Genomic DNA, 21,421 nt, shown 5'->3' with positions numbered 1-21,421 from the left:
GCTCATACAGTAAAGAATCTGCCTGCAATGAGGGAGACCTGGGTTTGATCCCTGGGTCTGGAAGATCCCCTGGAGGAGGGCATGGCAACCCGCTCCAGTATTCTTGCCTGGAGAATCCCCATAGATAGAGGGGTCCATGGGGTCACAAAGAATCGTACACAACTGAGTGACTAAGCACAGCGCATAGTGTCTATTTTGTGATTATTTTTGTACCTTCTTGAGATCATAATTGTAGTGAAACTCCCACTTCTATTTTAAAACAAAATCCCCATGAACTTGAACTAATTTTGAAATGAGGAAGAAATAGATGGATATCTATGGATAAAATTGGTCATTAGTTTATGTCATTACTGTTGATACAGCACAGGAAATACCTGTTAAAATTCATAAGTAGTTGTTCTTTCGTTTCCACGAAACTTTAGTTGATTATTAACACAACAAAATTCTTCTAATGGGGTAATTGGCCCATTCGGATGGGAAAAAGTATTATAAAATAATATTTACTTAATTATTTAGTGTGAGTTGTTTTTCTAAACTAAGAACAGCTGGAGTGCCTTCTTGATCCTTTGTCACTGTGCTGGGATGTTTCTGATCGTCTTCAAGCTGTTGGAATGCTTATGATCATGTAATGAATTCTGGAGAGGCAGCTATAGTCTCATGGCTGAGAACATGGCCTAGATACCTGGGTTCACATCTTCACTCTTCTACTTTTCAGTGGTGAAACTTTAGATAAGTTTCTTAAAATATCAGTTTCTTTATACATGCAGATACCTTTCTCATAAATAGAAGTTCATTCATAAAATGCAACTTAAAAGTTCCTTTAATAAAGAACTTATTAAATGTTGGCCTTTAAAAAAAGGCCATTTGCTAGTTTACAGTGTCATGGGTAAGATGTATTCTCTGCTTTCAAGAAGCTTGCTATTGAAATTTTCTGTTAGACATCAAGTTTTCTCATTTAGAATTTTAAAAAGTAAATATTAGCAATAACAATGGCATACTTCCCCAATATATTTCTAATCACTGCAAATGAAGAACTAGATATTGACATATGCTCCTTATTTCCATGAACCATTTCTGTCTCATCTCACTTTGAATGTATCTTTGAAAGCAGTGTATCTGAAGATAGAAGAGACTTGTAGACAAGTGAGAACTGAGCTATTTTATTTACTGAAGAGACACAAGGTATAGATCATTCTTAGAACAATGCTTCCTTTTGAAAAGTGCAAATACCAGACAAGATTAAAACTTTAAGACCTTAAAACATTTTAAAATCTTATATCCTAAAACTATTCTTAGCATGAAAGATCTCATTAATATCTATGATCTTTAAAATGACAACTTACATTTCAGTGATGCTTACTATGGTCAGTTATATGGTTATTTTTACTATCACTAGTTGAATTAAAAACAAACTACTACTTGGTGATTCTGCGTTTGTAACAAGTTATGTTAATTAATATCTATTCACTTATTGTTTAGGTATATAAGTATGTGTTTGGATGACCTGTGAAAAATTCCATGTGTGTAATGCCCTCAATGCTTTTGTCAAAAGAAGGAAGGAAGGGAACAGAAGGATTGAAATACTTTATTCCAGTTTCATTTATTCAAGGCATTAACGTCAACATTCATCTATAAGTCTTTAATTCCTTATTTCTGTGTTGATTATCTTACACCTAATTACTTATATATCATGATTTGTTTATCAAGTCATATATATTGAAAATATCTGAGTGAAGAAAAAATAGTTCATTCCTCAGAAGGGTTGCAAATATCAAGAAAGTACCAAAAATTTTAAAAAGTAAGTTTCATCCCTGAAATATACTCTAACCCACCACCCGCTACTCAGGCATTCATTTCATCTTTCAGACGTTTGTCCTTTCTTCCTGACTCTAGATCTTCTCTATTTTATTCTCTCTTTCCCATTAACCTGAATTACGAGTAACTTATAACTTCCATCTGTAGAATGGACAAATGCACTGGAAAATAATAAACATTGATATAAATATCTTAGTTAAGATACCAAAGACTACAATGAAATTATAGCCAAAATGTGTATGACATGTATTGTTCATATTATTGTTCATATGTATTGTTCATATTAATATTAGTTTTAAAATACTAGATATAATTTTGTTTATGTAGGTGAATAGGTATATCTTTAAATGCATATCTAAGTGTTAGAGTTTAGGTATGTATATGTATAGGATAGATAATGGTCTGCCTTTCTTTTTAAGGTCCTCCTGAGACTGAAATTCAGATCACTGGATCTAATTTTGGTATTGACATCTTGGAAATTTCGGTGATGATAAGTAACATGCAGTGTAATGTGACCATGGTCAATGATACTGTATTGCAATGCATTGTTGGAGATCATGCTGGTGGCACTTTTCCTGTTACGATGCATCGTAAAACAAAAGGTTTTGCCGTGTCCACAGTTGTATTTAAGTACCCACTTACTATTGACAATATTCATCCAAGCCAAGGTAGGCATGAATGTGCCAGAGCCTAGAAATATTTTACATTGTTTCAGTAGACACTTATTTAGAAAGAAACATATTCTTCCAACCCTGCTAAAATGTATAGTTCTTGTAGCACATTAAAATATTTTTGTTTATGCATCAAGTAAATAAGCATGCAAAGGTACCCATCATTTCAAAATATTTGTTTAATGCCTATATTTCTCTTCATGCTATAGTATTTAATACTATTGAAAATGTCCAGATTATATGTGGAAATATTTTTTAAATAAACTTCAAATATCACTGACATATAATTATGTCTACATAAAGAAATATCTTTTTCTGTTTGAAAATTATTTTAGTGATTAAAAACCTTAAGAAATTATAACCAATGTACTTTTAACTAAAATAGTAATTTTACATTTGTGTTTTGACTACTAAAATTCTTTGTGACATTTCTATTAAATAAAATTTAAATTCCTAGAGGTAGTTTAAATAAATGACTAAATGTGACGCTTATTCAGTGAGGGTTTTAAAACACTACAATCAAAAGAGATTCTGTTGCAATAATATAAAAATTTCCAGTTCTAAGAATCTTTTCATTTAATGAAATTAGCTTCCATTTCAGGTGTTAAATATATGTACAGATGAGGTTATCTTTTCATTACTTTGTCTTTCCTTCTTACGTGTCTTCACTAGGGAGCTTCGGTGGTGGTCAGACCATGACTGTGACAGGCACTGGGTTTAATCCACAAAATTCAGTTGTGTTAGTGTGTGGCTCAAAATGTGCAGTCGACAGACTGAAATCTAATCGCACAACATTATTTTGTGAAATTCCGCCAAGTAATGGTAAGTAGTCCCCTGGAGGAGGGCATGGCAACCCCCTCCAGTATTCTTGCCTGGAGAATCCCACGGACAGAGGAGCCTGGCAGGCTCCAGCCCATAGCGTCGCACAGAGTCAGACATGACTGGAGCAACTTAGCATGCATGGTCAGAAAAAGAATGGCAGTCTTTGAGAACTGTTTAATTTTATAGAGATCAGTCTGAGTTTATTTTTTTTCAAGGTTTTGTGTTTATTAGAGCAATTGAATCAACTTTATGGACTTCCTGATTTTCAGCAGTTTCTTCAGAATTTTGTTTTCTACCCTTGTGTATTCTCCAAGATTCATGATATTTGAGTTAGAATGAATTGTTTGTAACAAATAGCAGTTTCTTGGTTTATTACATAAGGAGAATACCAAATGGAAAACAAGCTTTTAGTACCTATTGGAGTATTAGCTTTTCCTTAAAGTTAGGGTAGTGTATATGGTACGGTATGCCGTATATATAGTATACATATATATAGTATAATGGTTATGAAGGCAGTGAATTCTGGTAACTCATTGCCAAGATTAAAACCCAGGCTGTGTCTTTGAGCAAGTTATTCAACCTCTCTGTGCCTTGGTTGCCTCCTCTGTAAAAGGAAAATAATCACATTAGCCTACTTATTGTGAGGCTTGATAAGCCAATATATGTAAAGCGGATAGAATGATATCCGAAACATGATATGTGATTTTCTATTATTATTGCTCTTGTTTATTTTTTTTAATTTTTTAATTATTTATTTACTTCTGGCTGCACTGGGTCTTCGTTGCTTTTTGCACAGGCCTTCGCCAGTTGGGGCCAGCAGGGGCTGCTCTTCCTTGCGGTGCCCAGGCTTCTCACTGCGGGGGCTTCTCTGGCTGTGGAGCGCAGGCTGTAGGGGCACACGGGCTCCGTAGTTGGGGTTCACAGGCTTAGTTTTCCTGCAGCACGTGGAATCTTCCCAGACCAGGGCCGGAACCCACGTCTCCTGCATTGACAAGTGGATTATTAACCAGTGGACCACCAGGGAAGTTCACTCTTACTTATTTTTCTTTAATGGTTAAAAGCCTGCCCTCTAAGGAGCCCCTGAATTTGTTCTACCACTGTCATCTCAGCTAAGTGACCCAACTCCTTTCTGCTTCAATTTGTCCAGCTACTGAAAGGAGATAATATTAACCCTAATTCGATGGGCTATTGTGAAGTTTAAATATCGGGTATCTTAAGTACACAACAAACCTTAATTTTCTAGCAAAATTTAAGAAGAACCAAAGAGAATAATACAGATGAATAAAGGATATGGTTTATATATAAACATTTTTAAAAAGCATTAACAAAATTTGATGAAGCTTTTCTAAACATTTTTGCTTCTTCTGATTTCTTAAAGAATATTTAAGAAAATGTAACATTTTGTGACTAGGCTTGTTTATCATTTTAACATCAGAGTTGGTATTCTGATTTTTTTTAAAAAATGCAGCAATGCTATCAAGATCTGTCAAGATTTGTTTGCCTTAACACGAGCTCTGCTTTTTTCCCAACATTTTTGAATTGCATTTCTGCAGTTTTTCTGTCTCTTACCTTGCTTTTAACTGCCACTTCTTGCCATTGTCAGCGCACCTGCTGTGAGTGTTTCTTTGTTCCTTCCTCTCTAATTTGCAGTGTTGAATCCTCTAGGACTGGAAAACTAAACAGGCAGATTTGTAGAATCATCTATAGTAAGAGGCTCTGAGGAAGGACCTAAGGGTTTTTCCTCTGGTGATAATGTGCATTTATTTTGTGAGGTTTTTGACTGTTGCTAGACATCCTTATTAACTCACACATAGCCAGTGAAAGTGACTTTGGGGAAGGAAGGTCTTATGGAAAATATTTGGGGGTTTTGGACATGAGTAAGGGCCTGATGGCAGAACTGAACTCAGTTTGATGTCCTCCTGTCACAGGGAGGGGACCCGAGCAAGCCTGTGAAGTGAGTGTGGTCAACGGGAAGGATTCCTCTCAGTGCACAGCTCCTTTTAGATACGACATGTCAGTGACGCCGTTCATCACCAAAATAGCTCCCGAGAGAGGCAGTACGGCGGGGGGCACCAGACTTACAGTCTTGGGATCAGGCTTCAGGTACTGTCTTCACTTTACACGTACATGAATGCGTCTTTCCAGACTCAAGCCATTACACCTGCTTTCTCATGTGCCAGGACAGTGTTTAAATATAGTCAAATAATGTGTACCCGGAGAAGGAAATGGCAACCCACTGCAGTATTCTCGCCTGGGGAAATCCCGTGGACAGAGGGGCCTAGAGGCCACAGTCCATGGAGTTGCAAAATAGATACGATTTAGTGACTAAACAACAATGTGGACCTGGGTTTCCCAGGTGGCACAGCGGTAAGGAATCCGCCTGCCAGTGCAGGAGCTGCAAGAGATATGGGTTTGATCCCTGGGTCGGAATGAGGAGGAAATGGAAACTCGAGCCCGGCAGGCTGTGGTCCATGGGGTTGCAAACAGTCTAACACCACTGAGCGACTGAGCACCTTACAATATGTAACCATCTGCTGAAAAGCCACACTACTATTTACTGACTACATACTCTGTGTCAGAAACCTTCCTACTCCATAGAATCTTCTTGGCTTACTTTCTTAGATATTTAAATATCCCATTTTATGGTTAGAAAACTAAAATTAAAGAAGATACTGATTTTCCCCAGATCCTAGTAACATCATAAGTACAAATCACTTTCCTGTTATGCTTTCCCCCAAATCTCATTTCCAACCATCATCTACTTCATTGGTTGAATGAAACATCTCTTCAAGCATCAGATCCATTTCATTGTCACTATTTAAATTCCTTCTTCCTAAACATATTCATTATTTGGGCTCAAACTTATGTATTGCACTGCCATCATCCTTCAAGTAGTTAAGACTGACTTCAAAACCCCAGATCATTTAAATCATAGCAGGCAAAGCTAATTCCTCACATACTTATAGCTACCTTGGACTTGCATTTTTACACAAGGGTTAAGTCCCAAAGTCTGTGAATATGGCAAGAATGCCAGCTAAGCAAAATGATCACAGAAAGTCTCTCATTAAAGTGCCATTTTGGAGAAGAATGTAGAATCTCTCAATAATTTGAACCCAAGCATTCTTTCTCCAATGCTGCAGTACTTGCTATACAGTTTTATTTCCCAACCTCTTAATCTCTTTGTTTACTTTTTTCTCAACAAATATTTTAAAGTTTTACTACTGAAAAAAGTGTCAGTCTGTACTTGATAGCTCATGGGGTAAGACCATTATTTTTACAATAATACAGGTAATAATGTTTGTCAGTGTGACCCAGAAATTTGAGAAAAACATCAATGTTTTGTTTTCCTCCTTTTTACTTTACAGTGAAAATGTAGAGGATGTTCTCGTTACCATAGCCGAAGCCACGTGTGATGTTTACTATTCCAACAAGACATGTATCATCTGCATGACAAATGCCCACACTCCAGGGTGGGCTCCAGTCCGTGTCAGCCTCAGAAGCACCGGCCTGGCCAAACGGGTAACAGTGCTGTGGCATAGAGTAGTCTCAGCAGTAGAAAAACTAGCCTTATGGGAAGTGAAGTCACTAGTAATGCACTTTTTACTTTGTTAATTTCTCCAAAAAATAACTGAGATGTGACTGTAATAAATTTAAAGTAGGTTTTTTTTTTTTTACTTATTACTAAAATGTTTATAATTTCAGATTTCTGATTTTTCTGGGTTGCGGGTAATTGGTAATAGATTTTTTAAGTTTTTTATTATTGTGAAATGAATCAACTGGCAGTTCTAATGTATTTAAAGTAGGTTATACTTTATTATTAATGAAGATGTTCATTGTCTTAGATTTCTTTGTTTTGAGAAATTAAATGATGAAATCTCTGAATTAAATTTTTAAAGTCTCTTGTGTTCTGTTACAGGCTAATGCTGACTTCCTGTATGTGGACACTTGGTCCTCCAACTCCTCATGGGGAGGAAAATCTCCCCCAGAGGAAGGCTCCCTAGTTGTTATTACAAAAGGACAGGCAATTTTGCTGGATCAAAATACCCCCATCCTGAAAATGTTGCTTATTCAAGGTAAATTTCTGAAAATCTGTTTCTAAGACTCTGCCTGTGAAATGGTTCTGTGAGGTTAATTTAATCAAGATTCATGATTATGAACAGAGTTATATGATGTTTCAAATTCAGAGTGTAGTGCTGAATTTATTAAATTGAGTGTTATTATCCATTTGTGGTTATGAAATTATTTATTGTGTTTCCACCAGAATGTTTTAATAAAATAGAAAACATCAGAGTGTACCACACTCATATGGGTAAGCATGTTTTAAAGTTAAATATTTCCTGAAACTTTTGTTTCGATAACTGTATGTGTTTGTGTGTGTATATGTGTAAGTGAATCCACATGGAGTGAATTAAACAGTAAAACAGTATTTCCTATTTAGAAAAACTAGTATAGTGGGTCCTGGGGATTGTAAAAACCTTGGAGATTTGTTAAATTCTATACTAAATGACCTCTTGCTCCTCTTGGATGTCAGATTGTGGTTTAACCTTTGCCTGTGAACCTGCTTTCAGCTGTTACCCAAAGTTCTCACTGCTTCTTAATATTCTATTTTTAATACAGAAAATTAAATAACCAGAACTGTTACAACTGTGTATAAAAGAAAGAATAATTGGCAAGAATAAAACACTTGGAGATTCAATATATAAAGCTTTGCCATAATGGTCTTACCTAATCAAAGACCTTTGCATTTTGTTTTTGTTTCAAATCCTGGGTATAATAGTAGTGTTTCACTTCTTTGAAGTTAATAACTATTGAACATTTGGACAAGTGAAGTTTTACTGTCCACAAATCTACATGAGTCTCTTAAAAAATGTATCCCAGCACATTCTTTAATTATGCTAATCATAGGCTATAGCTATTGCTGGTGCAAATTAGTGGATAAAAGTTCGGTGCTAATGTTGATATTACAATACTTTCTATAAAAAGTGTTTTTCTTTTCTTTCAATTTTTTGTTCTTAATTTAAATTTGAGGTCCTCTGTTTGTAGAACTAGAAACTGTAGCTGCACTATTTAGTAGCATTTAAAATAACAAATGATCAAGGGAAAATGATCTGGTTTGGGGTTTGATTTTACTTCATATTGCCAAAGAACTGAAGTGAAGTAACATGAATAGAAAAAGCAGATCGGAATAAGAAATCAAAGTTTTAATGTATAATTTAACAAATAGATTTTAATATGAATTTTCCTTGTAATATATTTCAAAATTGTATGGTTTTTAGGTGGAACTCTAATATTTCATGAAGCTGACATTGAACTCCAGGCAGAAAATATTCTAATTACAGATGGAGGCGTTCTGCAGGTATTTGAGATAACTTAAACTGTGTTTATTGATAACCTCTCTCCATTTCTTTTTAAAATATGTGTGAAATGGACAGTTAATTATGCTAGACTCTCACCAATTTATCTTTTTGTAGATCTCAGTTCTTAGCATAAAGTCTTTTTTTCTGGATTGTAAAAGTTTTTCAGAATATTTTTGTGCTTTTAATGCGAAGATAAAGCATACTTTCGGAGAGCAGAAATTTAAACAGTGCAAAAAAAAAAAAAAAAAATTACCTCTGAGCTGTATGTGGCCAAAGTCAATCAGTATCCTTTCCAAAGGTCTGGCACAGTGTATTTGACTGACTAGAAAATGTAAGGTTTATCTTTTGGAGGAAAATGTAAGGTTTATCTTTCTCTTCATACTGAGAATGGAGTAGTCCATTCTCAAAAGAGGGGAGAGAAGGAAGGAATTTGCTTTTGGGTGATGAGAATCGTGGCTAATGAGTTTCAACTTTCTGAGTGATGCTCGTGAAATCCCTTGCAGATTGGGACAGAAGCAGCCCCATTTCAACACAGGGCAGTCATTACCTTGCACGGGCACCTGAGGTCTCCTGAACTCCCAGTATATGGCGCCAAAACGCTGGCTGTGAGGGAAGGAATCCTGGATCTGCATGGTATGGCTCAGGGAATTGGTCCAGGAGAGACCAGCCAAGAAGCCAGAGATAATCCTCCTGATAACTCTCTAAATGCAGCCTTGCCAAACTTCTCCTGTCTTTATGTATTCTCTCTTTACCCTCCTTTATCTCTTCCCTCCTTCACACAGGCCGGGTCAACCCCTACAGAGCACCAAGACGCACAACCAAGGTCACTCCTGAAAAGCCTTTCCATCACATTGTTTGCCTAATTTGGCACTTGAGACAGTCCACATTGATTGTTTTCTTTATTCATCTTATCTGAATAGAAAAGCATTAAGTCTGGAAGCAAAAATTGTCACGTCTTCCATTTGTATTTTAAAATGGGCTCTTTCTAACATACAACTATAAATTTATAGTTGCACTTTTCTGTAACTATATTCTGGAAAATTATCAGCAAATAAAAACTATTGTAAGCCTGTTTGTGGTGTCAGGGTAGCACTGTTTAAAGGAAGTATGGTGTGAACCTTTTTAAATGAAGTCTTCTCTATTATAATGTGCGTGCGTGCTAAGTCACTTCAGTCGTGTGTGACTCTGTGTGACCCTATGGACTGTAGCCCACTGGGCTCCTCTGTCCATGGGATTCTCCAGGCAAGAATACTGGAGTGGGTTGCCATGCTTTCTTCCAGAAGATCTTCCCAACCTAGGAATCGAACCCACATCTCTTATGTCTCCTGCATTGGCAGGTGGGTTCTTTACCACTAGTCCCACCTGGAAAGCCTTCTCTATTGTAATAATCTACTTCTTTTATAAGTTTATAATATATAAACATGATACCTGATTATAACCATATATATCTTGCATTGGGCTAAATATATACACTAATAAAATTTTCAGAAATTTACACATTTCATTTGTCTCCAGATTATCAATTTAAGCAACTCCTATCAACCAAGACAAAGGTAATAGGCCTCTGCCCATTTTATCAATGTATGCCTCTGGCCATTTTATCAAGAGTATCATACCATTCTGGAGAAGGAAATGGCTACCCACTCCAGTATTCTTGCCTGGGAAATCCCATGGACAGAGGAGCCTGGTGGGCTACAGTCCATGGGGTTGCAGAGAGTCAGACGTAACTGAGGGACTAAACAGCAAAATGATGCCATTTATGCTGAGTTTATATAAAGGAGATTGTCATAAATGAAATATATCATTGCAGAAGGACTTTTACAAAATGTGACTGTTACTTTTATAAAGCAAGTACTCTAAAATTTTTTTTTTGCGAAAGGTATAAGATGCTAAGTTAAAATGAATCTTCTCAAAAGTTATTCAATCCAGGAGATTAAAATGCATAAAACTCTTAATATTCCAGAAGACATACCTGAGGAAGCTCTCAGCTGGTTTGTATGTTGGTTCCAGGTCTGCCTCTTCCTGTGGTCTGGACTCGTCTGGCTCATACTGCAAAGGCAGGGGAACGGACTTTGATTTTACAAGAAGCAGTAACATGGAAACCAGGAGATAAGATTGTAATTGCAAGCACAGGACACAGGTATGATATCTTCTGGATCTGATAATTTTGATTTAGAATAGAAATTTGTAACTGTGTAAAAAAGGTATGACTCAGGAGGTCCACAACCATTTAATTTAAATTTGAAACCTCAAGTAAAGAAGCCTGGACAGCCAAATATTTATTTGCCAGATATTAACATTGAGTTGATCCCCAGTGTGAGTTTTAATTGACTGAATTTACCATAAGAAAAAGTATAAATATATACTCATTAAAGATTTTAGTCGTTTTTCATGGTTCACTTCCCACGTAAGATTTCATTTGACAAGAGCATTCTGCTATTAAAAGTTATTTGAAAACCTCTGAGTGATGTCATATAGAGTACAATAAGTCAGAAAGAGAAAAACAAATACCATATATTAGTGTATGAATGTGGAATCTAGAAAGATGGTACAGATGATTTCTTTTTGCGGGGCAGGAATAGAGACGTAGACGTTGGAAATGGACATGTGGACACAGTGGGGAAAGGGAGGGTGTACCGAACTGGGAGAGTAGCACTGACATATACACACGAGCACGTGTGAAATAGACGGGCTGTGGGAAGCTGTATAGCCCAGGGAGCTCACCTCACTGCTCTGTGATGACCTAGAGGGGTGGGGTCAGGGTAGGGGTGGGAGAGAGATTCAAGAAGAAGGGGATATTTGTATACTTATGGCTGATTCACATTGTACAGCAGAAATTAACACAACATTGAAAGCAATTATACTCCAATTAAAAAAAAAAAAGAAAACCTCTGAGTGAGAGCTTTAGCTGAGTACATCAATGCATGCAAAAATGTAAATGAGCTTCTTTGTTTGGGGTCACCAAGGAGCACAGTTGAAAGCAGCTAGTTAAGTCTTTTTAATCTTACAGTCTTGGCAGTGGTTCCCATGGAGCAAAATTGTTAGTAATGATTGAATGATAGGGATGAAATTATAGTGTAAGTAGTGATTAACATGACCTTTGATGTCTGACATTTTATCATGAAACTGCTTATGACCCTTAATTACTGTTTAATTATATATTTTGGCAAATAAGAAATACAAGGAACAAAACTAATATAGCTACACCAAGAATTCTGGTGGGGAGATAGAGCAAAAGGAGCTTTATTTTTGCTTTATTGTTCAAATTATGTAATAGCAAAATTGGATATAGTTATGTGGATCAGGGAACAAATACTAATTTATGACAAGAAACAGCTAAGTTGTATTAAGGTTGTGACTCAATTTAAAATTAAAATTCAAGATGGCATTTTGAATTTGTCCCTTTCCAAGTTAAAAATAGACTTGCAGATGTTAGGAAGAGTTAAATATATAGTTAGCTTTATAAGCACCCTCTTTTTTTTCCTCTGCCCTTGGGGTGATATAATGGCAAAGTTAAAAAGCAGCAAAATGACAGGGCTTACTTATAGAATAGGAAGTCCTCATAGCTTTTCCGGGTGAAAGAAAAGTAAGTTTAGAACTTAGGGGTCTCAAAGAGTCGGACACGACTGAGTGACTGAACAACAAAGCAAAGTTTTAATAAACAAGAATTTAGGAATTTCCCACCAAATCTAATTAGTTGTTCACTATTTCATTTGTAAATCCTATTTGAGTGTTTGCAAAGCAGGTGGTTAAGAATACTACTTTAAAGTTAGTTGACCTAGATCCAACCCCTGGCAATACCACTTACCAGGCCTAATGCCATATTATTTTGCCGCTCTGTGCTTCATTGAAATTGGAATGCTGTTAGTATGTATCTCAGAGTTATTGTAGTGATTAAATGAGTTAATATGTGTAAAACAGAGTGGAACTTGGCTCAAAGTTTGTGCTATATGTGTGGATATTATTACCAAGGAAGGAAAGGTGCATTTAGGTGAAACGGCAGCCTACTTCAGTGTTCTTGCCTGGAGAATCCCATGGACAGAGGAGCCTGGCGGGCTACAAGAGTCACAAGAGTCAGAGATGACTTAGTGACTAAAAACCAAAACATATAAAAATCCTTTTGAGATCTTTTCTAAAAATATCAATTCTGTATCATCTGAATCTAAGAGAATTAGGAGAGGTTAGTCCAAATCACCTGAGGGATCTCGTAATATTATTGATATACCCTATTCAAACATTCTTAGTCTCCACTTCCCCCTCCCTCCTGCCCCTCTAATTCCTTCCTTGGGTCTTTGGGAATTATGTCTTTCCATCCACTTACCATCTTGGAAAAGAACCAACTTTGGTCTCTTGTAACATCAAGCTTTTCTCTCTCTCTCCATGCCTCCTCTCTCCCCCTCCCTTTCTCTCTCTCAATTATTGAATCACTTAAATACCATGCCCATTTCTTCCATTTCAATCTCACTTTCCATTTTTTCCCTTTAAACCCTACAATCTAATTTTCATCTTCTCAAAATTTTTCCTAGTGACCTTCTGACTATCAGCTGTCTTCACTTCCTGCACATCACCAAGTTCTTTGGGTTCTGCCCTTGAAATGCTTCTTGCACCAGCTTTCCTTACTTTCAGTTGAATTTAGACTCCCAGTCCCTCACGCTGGAATATTCCATCATCTTCTTATTTGGGTTCCATTCCTCTACCTTCTTCTCTCAGGAATTTATTCTGCATTGATTTGATCAGCCAGTCACATCTATGACTGAGTTGTGACAGGTACTCAGTATACAGAATGATTCAACGGGTGCCTTACCTAGAGGAGCAGACAGCTATGGGAAGGAGAGAGAAGTAAATGGGTGATAGGTCTGCAGTGTGGTAACTGTGAGTGCTAGTGGGGCATCAGGAAGTGCTTATCAGGAATCCAGAGGAAGAGCTGGGGAAGTTGAGAGAGGTGCTTTACAATCTATTTCACATGCAACATTGTTATTTGACCTGGTAGTTAAAGGAGGATAAAGATTTGCAAAGGAAGAGAGGAATCAAAAAGCAGTGTCAGAAAGATACATTGATAACTCCCCTAAAGGCACCTCTGTCAACAGCATCAGTCACACAGGTTAGTAGATAAAACACAAAATCAGCCGTAGAAACACATGTCTCTCTGAAGTTAGGGGCACTACTGCTTGGTACCCAACTCCCAGTACTTAACTCTGAGTCTAGAAAACAGGCTTGTTCTTGTTCAGTGGCTAAGTAGTGTTTGACTCTTTGCGACCCTGTGAACTATATAGCCCACCTCTGTTCATAGAATTTCCTCTGTCCATGGAATTTCCAGGCAAGAATATTGGAGTCGGTTGCCATATCCTCCTAGACACTCAATAAATGTTTGTTGGAAGAACTCAGTACATGAATGTGTATATTATCAATTTGGCCAGTCCTTTTGCTGGAACTTGGGGTGTGTGGGAGGAATGGGTAGAAATGACACCTCCTGAACTCACCTCAGTCATTTCTTTTCCCTGCTCTGGAACCTCCAGTGGACTCCCTCTGTAAGGGTTTTTCCAGCCTCAGCACTATTGACGTTTTAGATAGGTAATTCTTTGTTGTGTATCACAGGAGGTTTGGGAACATCCTCAGCCACTACCTACTAGTAGCAACACCACCACCACCAATACCACCACCACCACCACCACCAGTACCAACACCACCACCACCACCAACACCAATACCACCACCACCACCAATACCAACACCACTGACACCAGTATCACCAACACCACCACCACCAGTACCAACACCAATGCCACCACCAACACCAACACCAATACCACCACCACCACCAATCCCAGCACCATCAACACCACCACCAATACCAACACCATCAACACCACCACCACCAATACCAACACCACCAACACCAATACCAACACCACCAACACCACCATCAATACCAACACCACCAACACCACCACCAATACCAACATCACCACCACCAATACCAATACCACCAACACCACCACCAATACCAACACCATCAACACCACCACCACCAGTACCAACACCACCAACACCACCACCACCAATACCAACACCACCACCACCAATACCACCACCACCAACACCACCACCACCAATACCACCACCACCAACACCACCACCATCAATAGCAACACCACCACCAATACCAACATCACCACCACCAATACCAACACCACCAACACCACCACCAATACCAACACCATCAACACCACCACCACCAGTACCACCACCACCACCACCACCACCAATACCACCACCACCAATACCATCACCAATATGAATACCACCATCACCAATACCAACACCATCAACACCACCACCACCAATACCAACACCACCGACACCAACACCAACACAACACCCCCCACCCTACTGCATTATGACAACCAAAAATGTGTCCAGGCATTGCCAAATGTCCCCAGGGTGATAAAATCACCCTTTGTTGAGAGCCACTGTGTGTGATCCTCAAAGCTGTAAGGAGTTGTTCTTTTGAATACTTTAGAGAGAGTAAAACACCATCTTCAAATTCCTCTTCAGCATACTATATGACATAAACATTTTTCCCTATTTTATAGATGAAGTTTTCAAAATAGAATAAAACAAATACACCAAAACAATAGTGTGTTCATTTATATTAATTCTGAGAGCTTGTGGTTAAAATTTTTACAGACACAGCCAACAAGAAAATGAAAAAAGGACCATTGCATCTGTATCTGCTGATGGCAGGAACATAACGCTCACTGATCCACTGAATTACACACACTTGGGGATCACTGTCACCCTCCCTGATGGAACTCTTTTTGAAGCAAGAGCAGAAATTGGAATTCTTACAAGAAATATTTTAATAAGAGGATCTGACAATGTGGAGTGGAACAGCAAAATCCCAGCCTGTCCTGATGGGTTTGACACAGGTAACTTTAGTAGCCTTAGTGTGTCAACTTAAATGTTTCCAGACATTGCAGAAATACTCCCTGTGGGCAAAATAAGCTCCTGTTCAGAACTAATAGACTTGGTTATGCACTGGCAATAAATAAGCCCCCAATTTTAGTGAGTTAAAATGGTAAAGGTTTATTTCTTATTTATGCTACATATGTCTAGTATGAGTCAACAGCAGGGCTCTGATCACTGTAATTTTCCAGGGTCTGGGTTGATGGAGGCTTCATCCCTACATGGGTTTCCATGGTCTCTGAGACAGGAGATCAGAAGGCTGGGAAGTTAAGCACCAGCAGTTAGTTACTGTGGTCCTGAAGGGATATGTGTCTCTTCTACTCAGGTGTCAATAGTTGGGACTGGTTCTATGGCTATCCTTAACTTACCATAGTTCTCAGAGATATATAATATATACATATGTATATGGACTTCCCTGGTAGCTCAGCAGTAAAGAATCCACCTGCAGTGCAGGAGCTGCAGAAAAAGCAGGTTCCATCCCTGGGTCGGGAAGATCCCCTGGAGGAGGATGTGGCAATCTACTCCAGTATTCTTGCCTGAAGAATCCCATGGATAAAGGAGCCTGGGAGGCTATAGTCCGTAGCACTGCAATGAGTTGGACACGACTGAAGTGACTTAGCATGCCCACATGCACATATACATATGTGTGTATATATGTTTACATAAAACTATGTATAACTATCGGAGAAGGCAATGGCACCCCACTCCAGTACTCTTGCCTGGAAAATCCCATGGACGGAGGAGCCTGGTAGGCTGCAGACCATGGGGTCGCTAAGAGTCAGACATGACTGAGCGACTTCACTTTCACTTTTCACTTTCATGCATTGGAGAAGGAAATGGCAACCTGCTTGAGTATTCTTGCCAGGAGAATCCCAGGACGCAGAGCCTGGTGAGCTGCCGTCTATGGGGTCGCACAGAGTCGGACACAACTGAGGCGACTTAGCAGCAGCTGCAGCATGTATAGCTATATAAATCTGTATAGCTAGGAAGCACAGTGCATTTAAGTCTCTTCAAATATTTTATGTGATCACAGAAGAACCAAATTAACAAAATTGGAAATGAAAATGGAGAGATCACAACAGACAACACTGAAATACAAAGGATCATAAGAGACTACTACCAGCAGCTCTATGCCAATAAAATGGACAACTTGGATGAAATGGACAAATTCTTAGAAAAGTATAACTTTCCAAAAATGAACCAGGAAGAAATAGAAGATCTTAACAGAGCCATCACAAGCAAGGAAATCGAAACCGTAATCAGAAATCTGCCAGCAAACAAAAGCCCAGGACCTGATGGCTTCACAGCTGAATTCTACCAAAAATTTAAAGAAGAGCTAACACCTATCTTACTCAAACTCTTCCAGAAAATTGCAGAAGAAGGTAAACTTCCAAACTCATTCTATGAGGCCACCATCACCCTAATTCCAAAACCAGACAAAGATGCCACAAAAAAAGAAAACTACAGGCCAATATCACTGATGAACATAGATGCAAAAATCCTTAACAAAATTCTAGCAAACAGAATCCAACAACATATTAAAAAAATCATACACGATGACCAAGTGGGCTTTATCCCAGGAATGCAAGGATTCTTTAATATCTGCAAATCAATCAATGTAATACACCACATTAACAAATTGAAAGATAAAAACCATATGATTATCTCAATAGATGCAGAGAAAGCCTTTGACAAAATTCAACACTCATTTATGATTGAAACTCTCCAGAAAGCAGGAATAGAAGGAACATACCTCAACATAATAAAAGCCATATATGACAAACCCGCAGCAAGCATCACCCTCAATGGTGAAAAACTGAAAGCATTTCCCCTGAAATCAGGAACAAGACAAGGGTGCCCACTCTCACCACTACTATTCAACATAGTGTTGGAAGTTTTGGCCACAGCAATCAGAGCAGAAAAAGAAGTAAAAGGAATCCAGATAGGAAAAGAAGAAGTGAAACTCTCACTGTTTGCAGATGACATGATCCTCTACATAGAAAACCCTAAAGGCTCTACCAGAAAATTACTAGAGCTAATCAATGAATATAGTAAAGTTGCAGGATATAAAATTAACACACAGAAATCCCTTGCATTCCTATACACTAACAATGAAAAAACAGAAAGAGAAATTAAGGAAACAATACCATTCACCATTGCAACAAAAAGAATAAAATACTTAGGAGTATATCTACCTAAAGAAACAAAAGACCTATACATAGAAAACTATAAAACACTGATGAAAGAAATCAAAGAGGGCACAAACAGATGGAGAAACATACCGTGTTCATGGATTGGAAGAATTAATATTATCAAAATGGCTATTCTACCCAAAGCAATCTATAGATTCAATGCAATCCCTATCAAGCTACCAACGGTATTTTTCACAGAACTAGAACAAATAATTTCACAATTTGTATGGAAATACAAAAAACCTCGAATAGCCAAAGTAATCTTGAGAAAGAAGAATGGAACTGGAGGAATCAACCTGCCTGACTTCAGACTCTACTACAAAGCCACAGTCATCAAGACAGTGTGGTACTGGCACAAAGACAGAAATATAGACCAATGGAACAGAATAGAAAGCCCAGAGATAAATCCACGAACCTATGGACACCTTATCTTTGACAAAGGAGGCAAGGATATACAATGGAAAAAAGACAATCTCTTTAACAAGTGGTGCTGGGAAAACTGGTCAACCACTTGTAAAAGAATGAAACTAGAACACTTTCTAACACCATACACAAAAATAAACTCAAAATGGATTAAAGATCTAAATGTAAGACCAGAAACTATAAAACTCCTAGAGGAGAACATAGGCAAAACACTCTCCGACATAAATCACAGCAAGATCCTCTATGACCCACCTCCCAGAATATTGGAAATAAAAGCAAAACTAAACAAATGGGACCTAATGAAACTTAAAAGCTTTTGCACTACAAAGGAAACTATAAGTAAGGTGAAAAGACAGCCCTCAGATTGGGAGAAAATAATAGCAAATGAAGAAACAGACAAAGGATTAATCTCAAAAATATACAAGCAACTCCTGCAGCTCAATTCCAGAAAAATAAATGACCCAATCAAAAAATGGGCCAAAGAACTAAACAGACATTTCTCCAAAGAAGACATACAGATGGCTAACAAACACATGAAAAGATGCTCAACATCACTCATTATTAGAGAAATGCAAATCAAAACCACAATGAGGTACCATTACACACCAGTCAGGATGGCTGCTATCCAAAGGTCTACAAGCAATAAATGCTGGAGAGGGTGTGGAGAAAAGGGAACCCTCTTACACTGTTGGTGGGAATGCAAACTAGTACAGCCGCTATGGCAAACAGTGTGGAGATTTCTTAAAAAACTGGAAATAGAACTGCCATATGACCCAACAATACCACTTCTGGGCATACACACTGAGGAAACCAGATCTGAAAGAGACACGTGCACCCCAATGTTCATCGCAGCACTGTTTATAATAGCCAGGACATGGAAGCAACCTAGATGCCCATCAGCAGATGAATGGATAAGGAAGCTGTGGTACATATACACCATGGAATATTACTCAGCCATTAAAAAGAATTCATTTGAACCAGTCCTAATGAGATGGATGAAGCTGGATCCCCTTATACAGAGTGAAGTAAGCCAGAAAGATAAAGAACATTACAGCATACTGACACATGTATATGGAATTTAGAAAGATGATAACGATAACCCTATATGCAGAACAGAAAAAGAGACACAGAAATACAGAACAGACTTTTGAACTTTGTGGGAGAATGTGAGGGTGGGATATTTCAAAAGAACAGCATGTATACTATCTATGGTGAAACAGATCACCAGCCCAGGTGGGATGCACGAGACAAGTGCTCCAGCCTGGTGCACTGGGAAGACCCAGAGGAATCGGGTGGAGAGGGAGGTGGGAGGGGGGATCGGGATTGGGAATACATGTAAATCCATGGCTGATTCATATCAATGTATGACAAAACCCACTGGAAAAAAAAAAATAATAATAATAATAAAAAAAAATTGTGATGAAACCAAAAAAAAAAAAAAGACAGCCCTCAGATTGGGAGAAAATAATAACAAATGAAGCAACAGACAAAGGACTAATCTCAAAAATATACAAGCAACTCTTCAGCTCAATTCCAGAAAAATAAATGACCCAATCAAAAAATGGGCCAAAGAACTAAACAGACATTTCTCCAAAGAAGACATACAGATGACTAACAAACACATGAAAAGATGCTCAACATCACTCATTATCAGAGAAATGCAAATCAAAACCACAATGAGGTACCATTACACGCCAGTCAGGATGGCTGCTATCCAAAAGTCTACAAGCAATAAATGCTGGAGAGGGTGTGGAGAAAAGGGAACCCTCTTACACTGTTGGTGGGAATGCAAACTAGTACAGCCGCTATGGCAAACAGTGTGGAGATTTCTTAAAAAACTGGAAATAGAACTGCCATATGACCCAGCAATACCACTCTTGGGCATATACACTGAGGAAACCAGATCTGAAAGAGACATGTGCACCCCAGTGTTCATCGCAGCACTATTTATAATAGCCAGGACATGGAAGCAACCTAGATGCCCATCAGCAGACGAATGGATAAGGAAGCTGCGGTACATATACACCATGGAATATTACTCAGCCGTTAAAAAGAATTCATTTGAATCAGTTCTAATGAGATGGATGAAACTGGAGCCCCTTATACAGAGTGAAGTAAGCCAGAAAGATAAAGAACATTACAGCACACTAACACATGTATATGGAATTTAGAAAGATGGTAATGATAACCCTATATGCAAAACAGAAAAAGAGATACAGAAATACAGAACAGACTTTTGAACTCTGTGGGAGAAGGCGAGGGTGGGATGTTTCAAGAGAACAGCATGTATATTATCTATGGTGAAACAGACCACCGGCCCAGGTGGGATGCATGAGACAGGTGCTCGGGCCAGGTGCACTGGGAGGACCCAGGGGAATCGGGTGGGGGGGGGGGGGGGAGGTGGGAGGGGGGATCGGGATTGGGAATACATGTAACTCCATGGCTGATTCATGTCAATGTATGACAAAACCCACTGCAATGTTGTGAAGTAATTAGCCTCCAACTAATAAAAATAATTGAAAAAAAAAAAACCAAATATTTTATGTGATCACTACTACTGTTGTTGTTGTTGGTTAGTTGCTAAGTCGTGTCTGACTCTTTGAGACCCTGTGGACTGCAGCCGGCTAGGCTCCCCTGTCCATGGGATTCTCCAGGCAAGAATACTGGAGTGGGTTGCCATTTCCTTTTCCAGGGGATCGAGCCTGCGTGTCTCCTGCATTGGCAGGCAGATTCTTTACCGCTGAGCCACCGGGGAAGCCCACTGCCATTACAATCCTATAAGTAGTCGAATAATAACTGGTCCACCTTAGGTACAGCCTTTTCTTCAGTGGAAACATAAGACAAAGCTCACTGGATTCAATGTCAAGTGACCTGCATTCTGATTCCAGTTCATCTGCATCATCTCACTATGTCCATTGTAAACCTAGTTTCATCCTGTTTTATATAAAAATACTTCCTGTTCTGCCAACATACTGTTGTAGGAATTAAGTGAGATAATGCATGTTCTAATCTTGTACCAGTGTAAGATTGTATCAACTATGTTAATCCCAAATGTTGTGAAAAACAAATTCAGAGATAATAAAGCAAAATACCTTTATCAGCATTCATTCAGCCATTCAAATATTTATCTAGTATCTTTGAAAGATACTAAAGTAAGTACTTTTGGGCTTCTCTG

The 21,421-nt window shown here is 38.3% G+C and overlaps 1 protein-coding gene across 1 annotated transcript in view; it reads left to right on the top strand.

Annotated features, from left to right (window-relative positions):
- PKHD1L1 (PKHD1 like 1) overlaps nt 1–21,421 on the top strand; it is a 171,522-nt gene that overhangs the window by 79,402 nt on the left and 70,699 nt on the right. The window contains exons 39-47 of the mRNA XM_061122850.1: nt 2,235–2,483; nt 3,159–3,308; nt 5,237–5,411; nt 6,674–6,827; nt 7,225–7,381; nt 8,585–8,664; nt 9,169–9,298; nt 10,676–10,805; nt 15,353–15,594. Coding sequence (XP_060978833.1) covers nt 2,235–2,483; nt 3,159–3,308; nt 5,237–5,411; nt 6,674–6,827; nt 7,225–7,381; nt 8,585–8,664; nt 9,169–9,298; nt 10,676–10,805; nt 15,353–15,594 — 1,467 coding nt within the window. The remainder of the gene's footprint in view (nt 1–2,234; nt 2,484–3,158; nt 3,309–5,236; nt 5,412–6,673; nt 6,828–7,224; nt 7,382–8,584; nt 8,665–9,168; nt 9,299–10,675; nt 10,806–15,352; nt 15,595–21,421) is intronic.

The sequence above is a fragment of the Dama dama genome, chromosome 21 (genome assembly GCF_033118175.1).
Source record: "Dama dama isolate Ldn47 chromosome 21, ASM3311817v1, whole genome shotgun sequence".
Taxonomy (NCBI): domain Eukaryota; kingdom Metazoa; phylum Chordata; class Mammalia; order Artiodactyla; family Cervidae; genus Dama; species Dama dama.
Note: the sequence above shows the minus strand (reverse complement) of the source record. Positions and strands in the feature narration are given on the sequence as shown.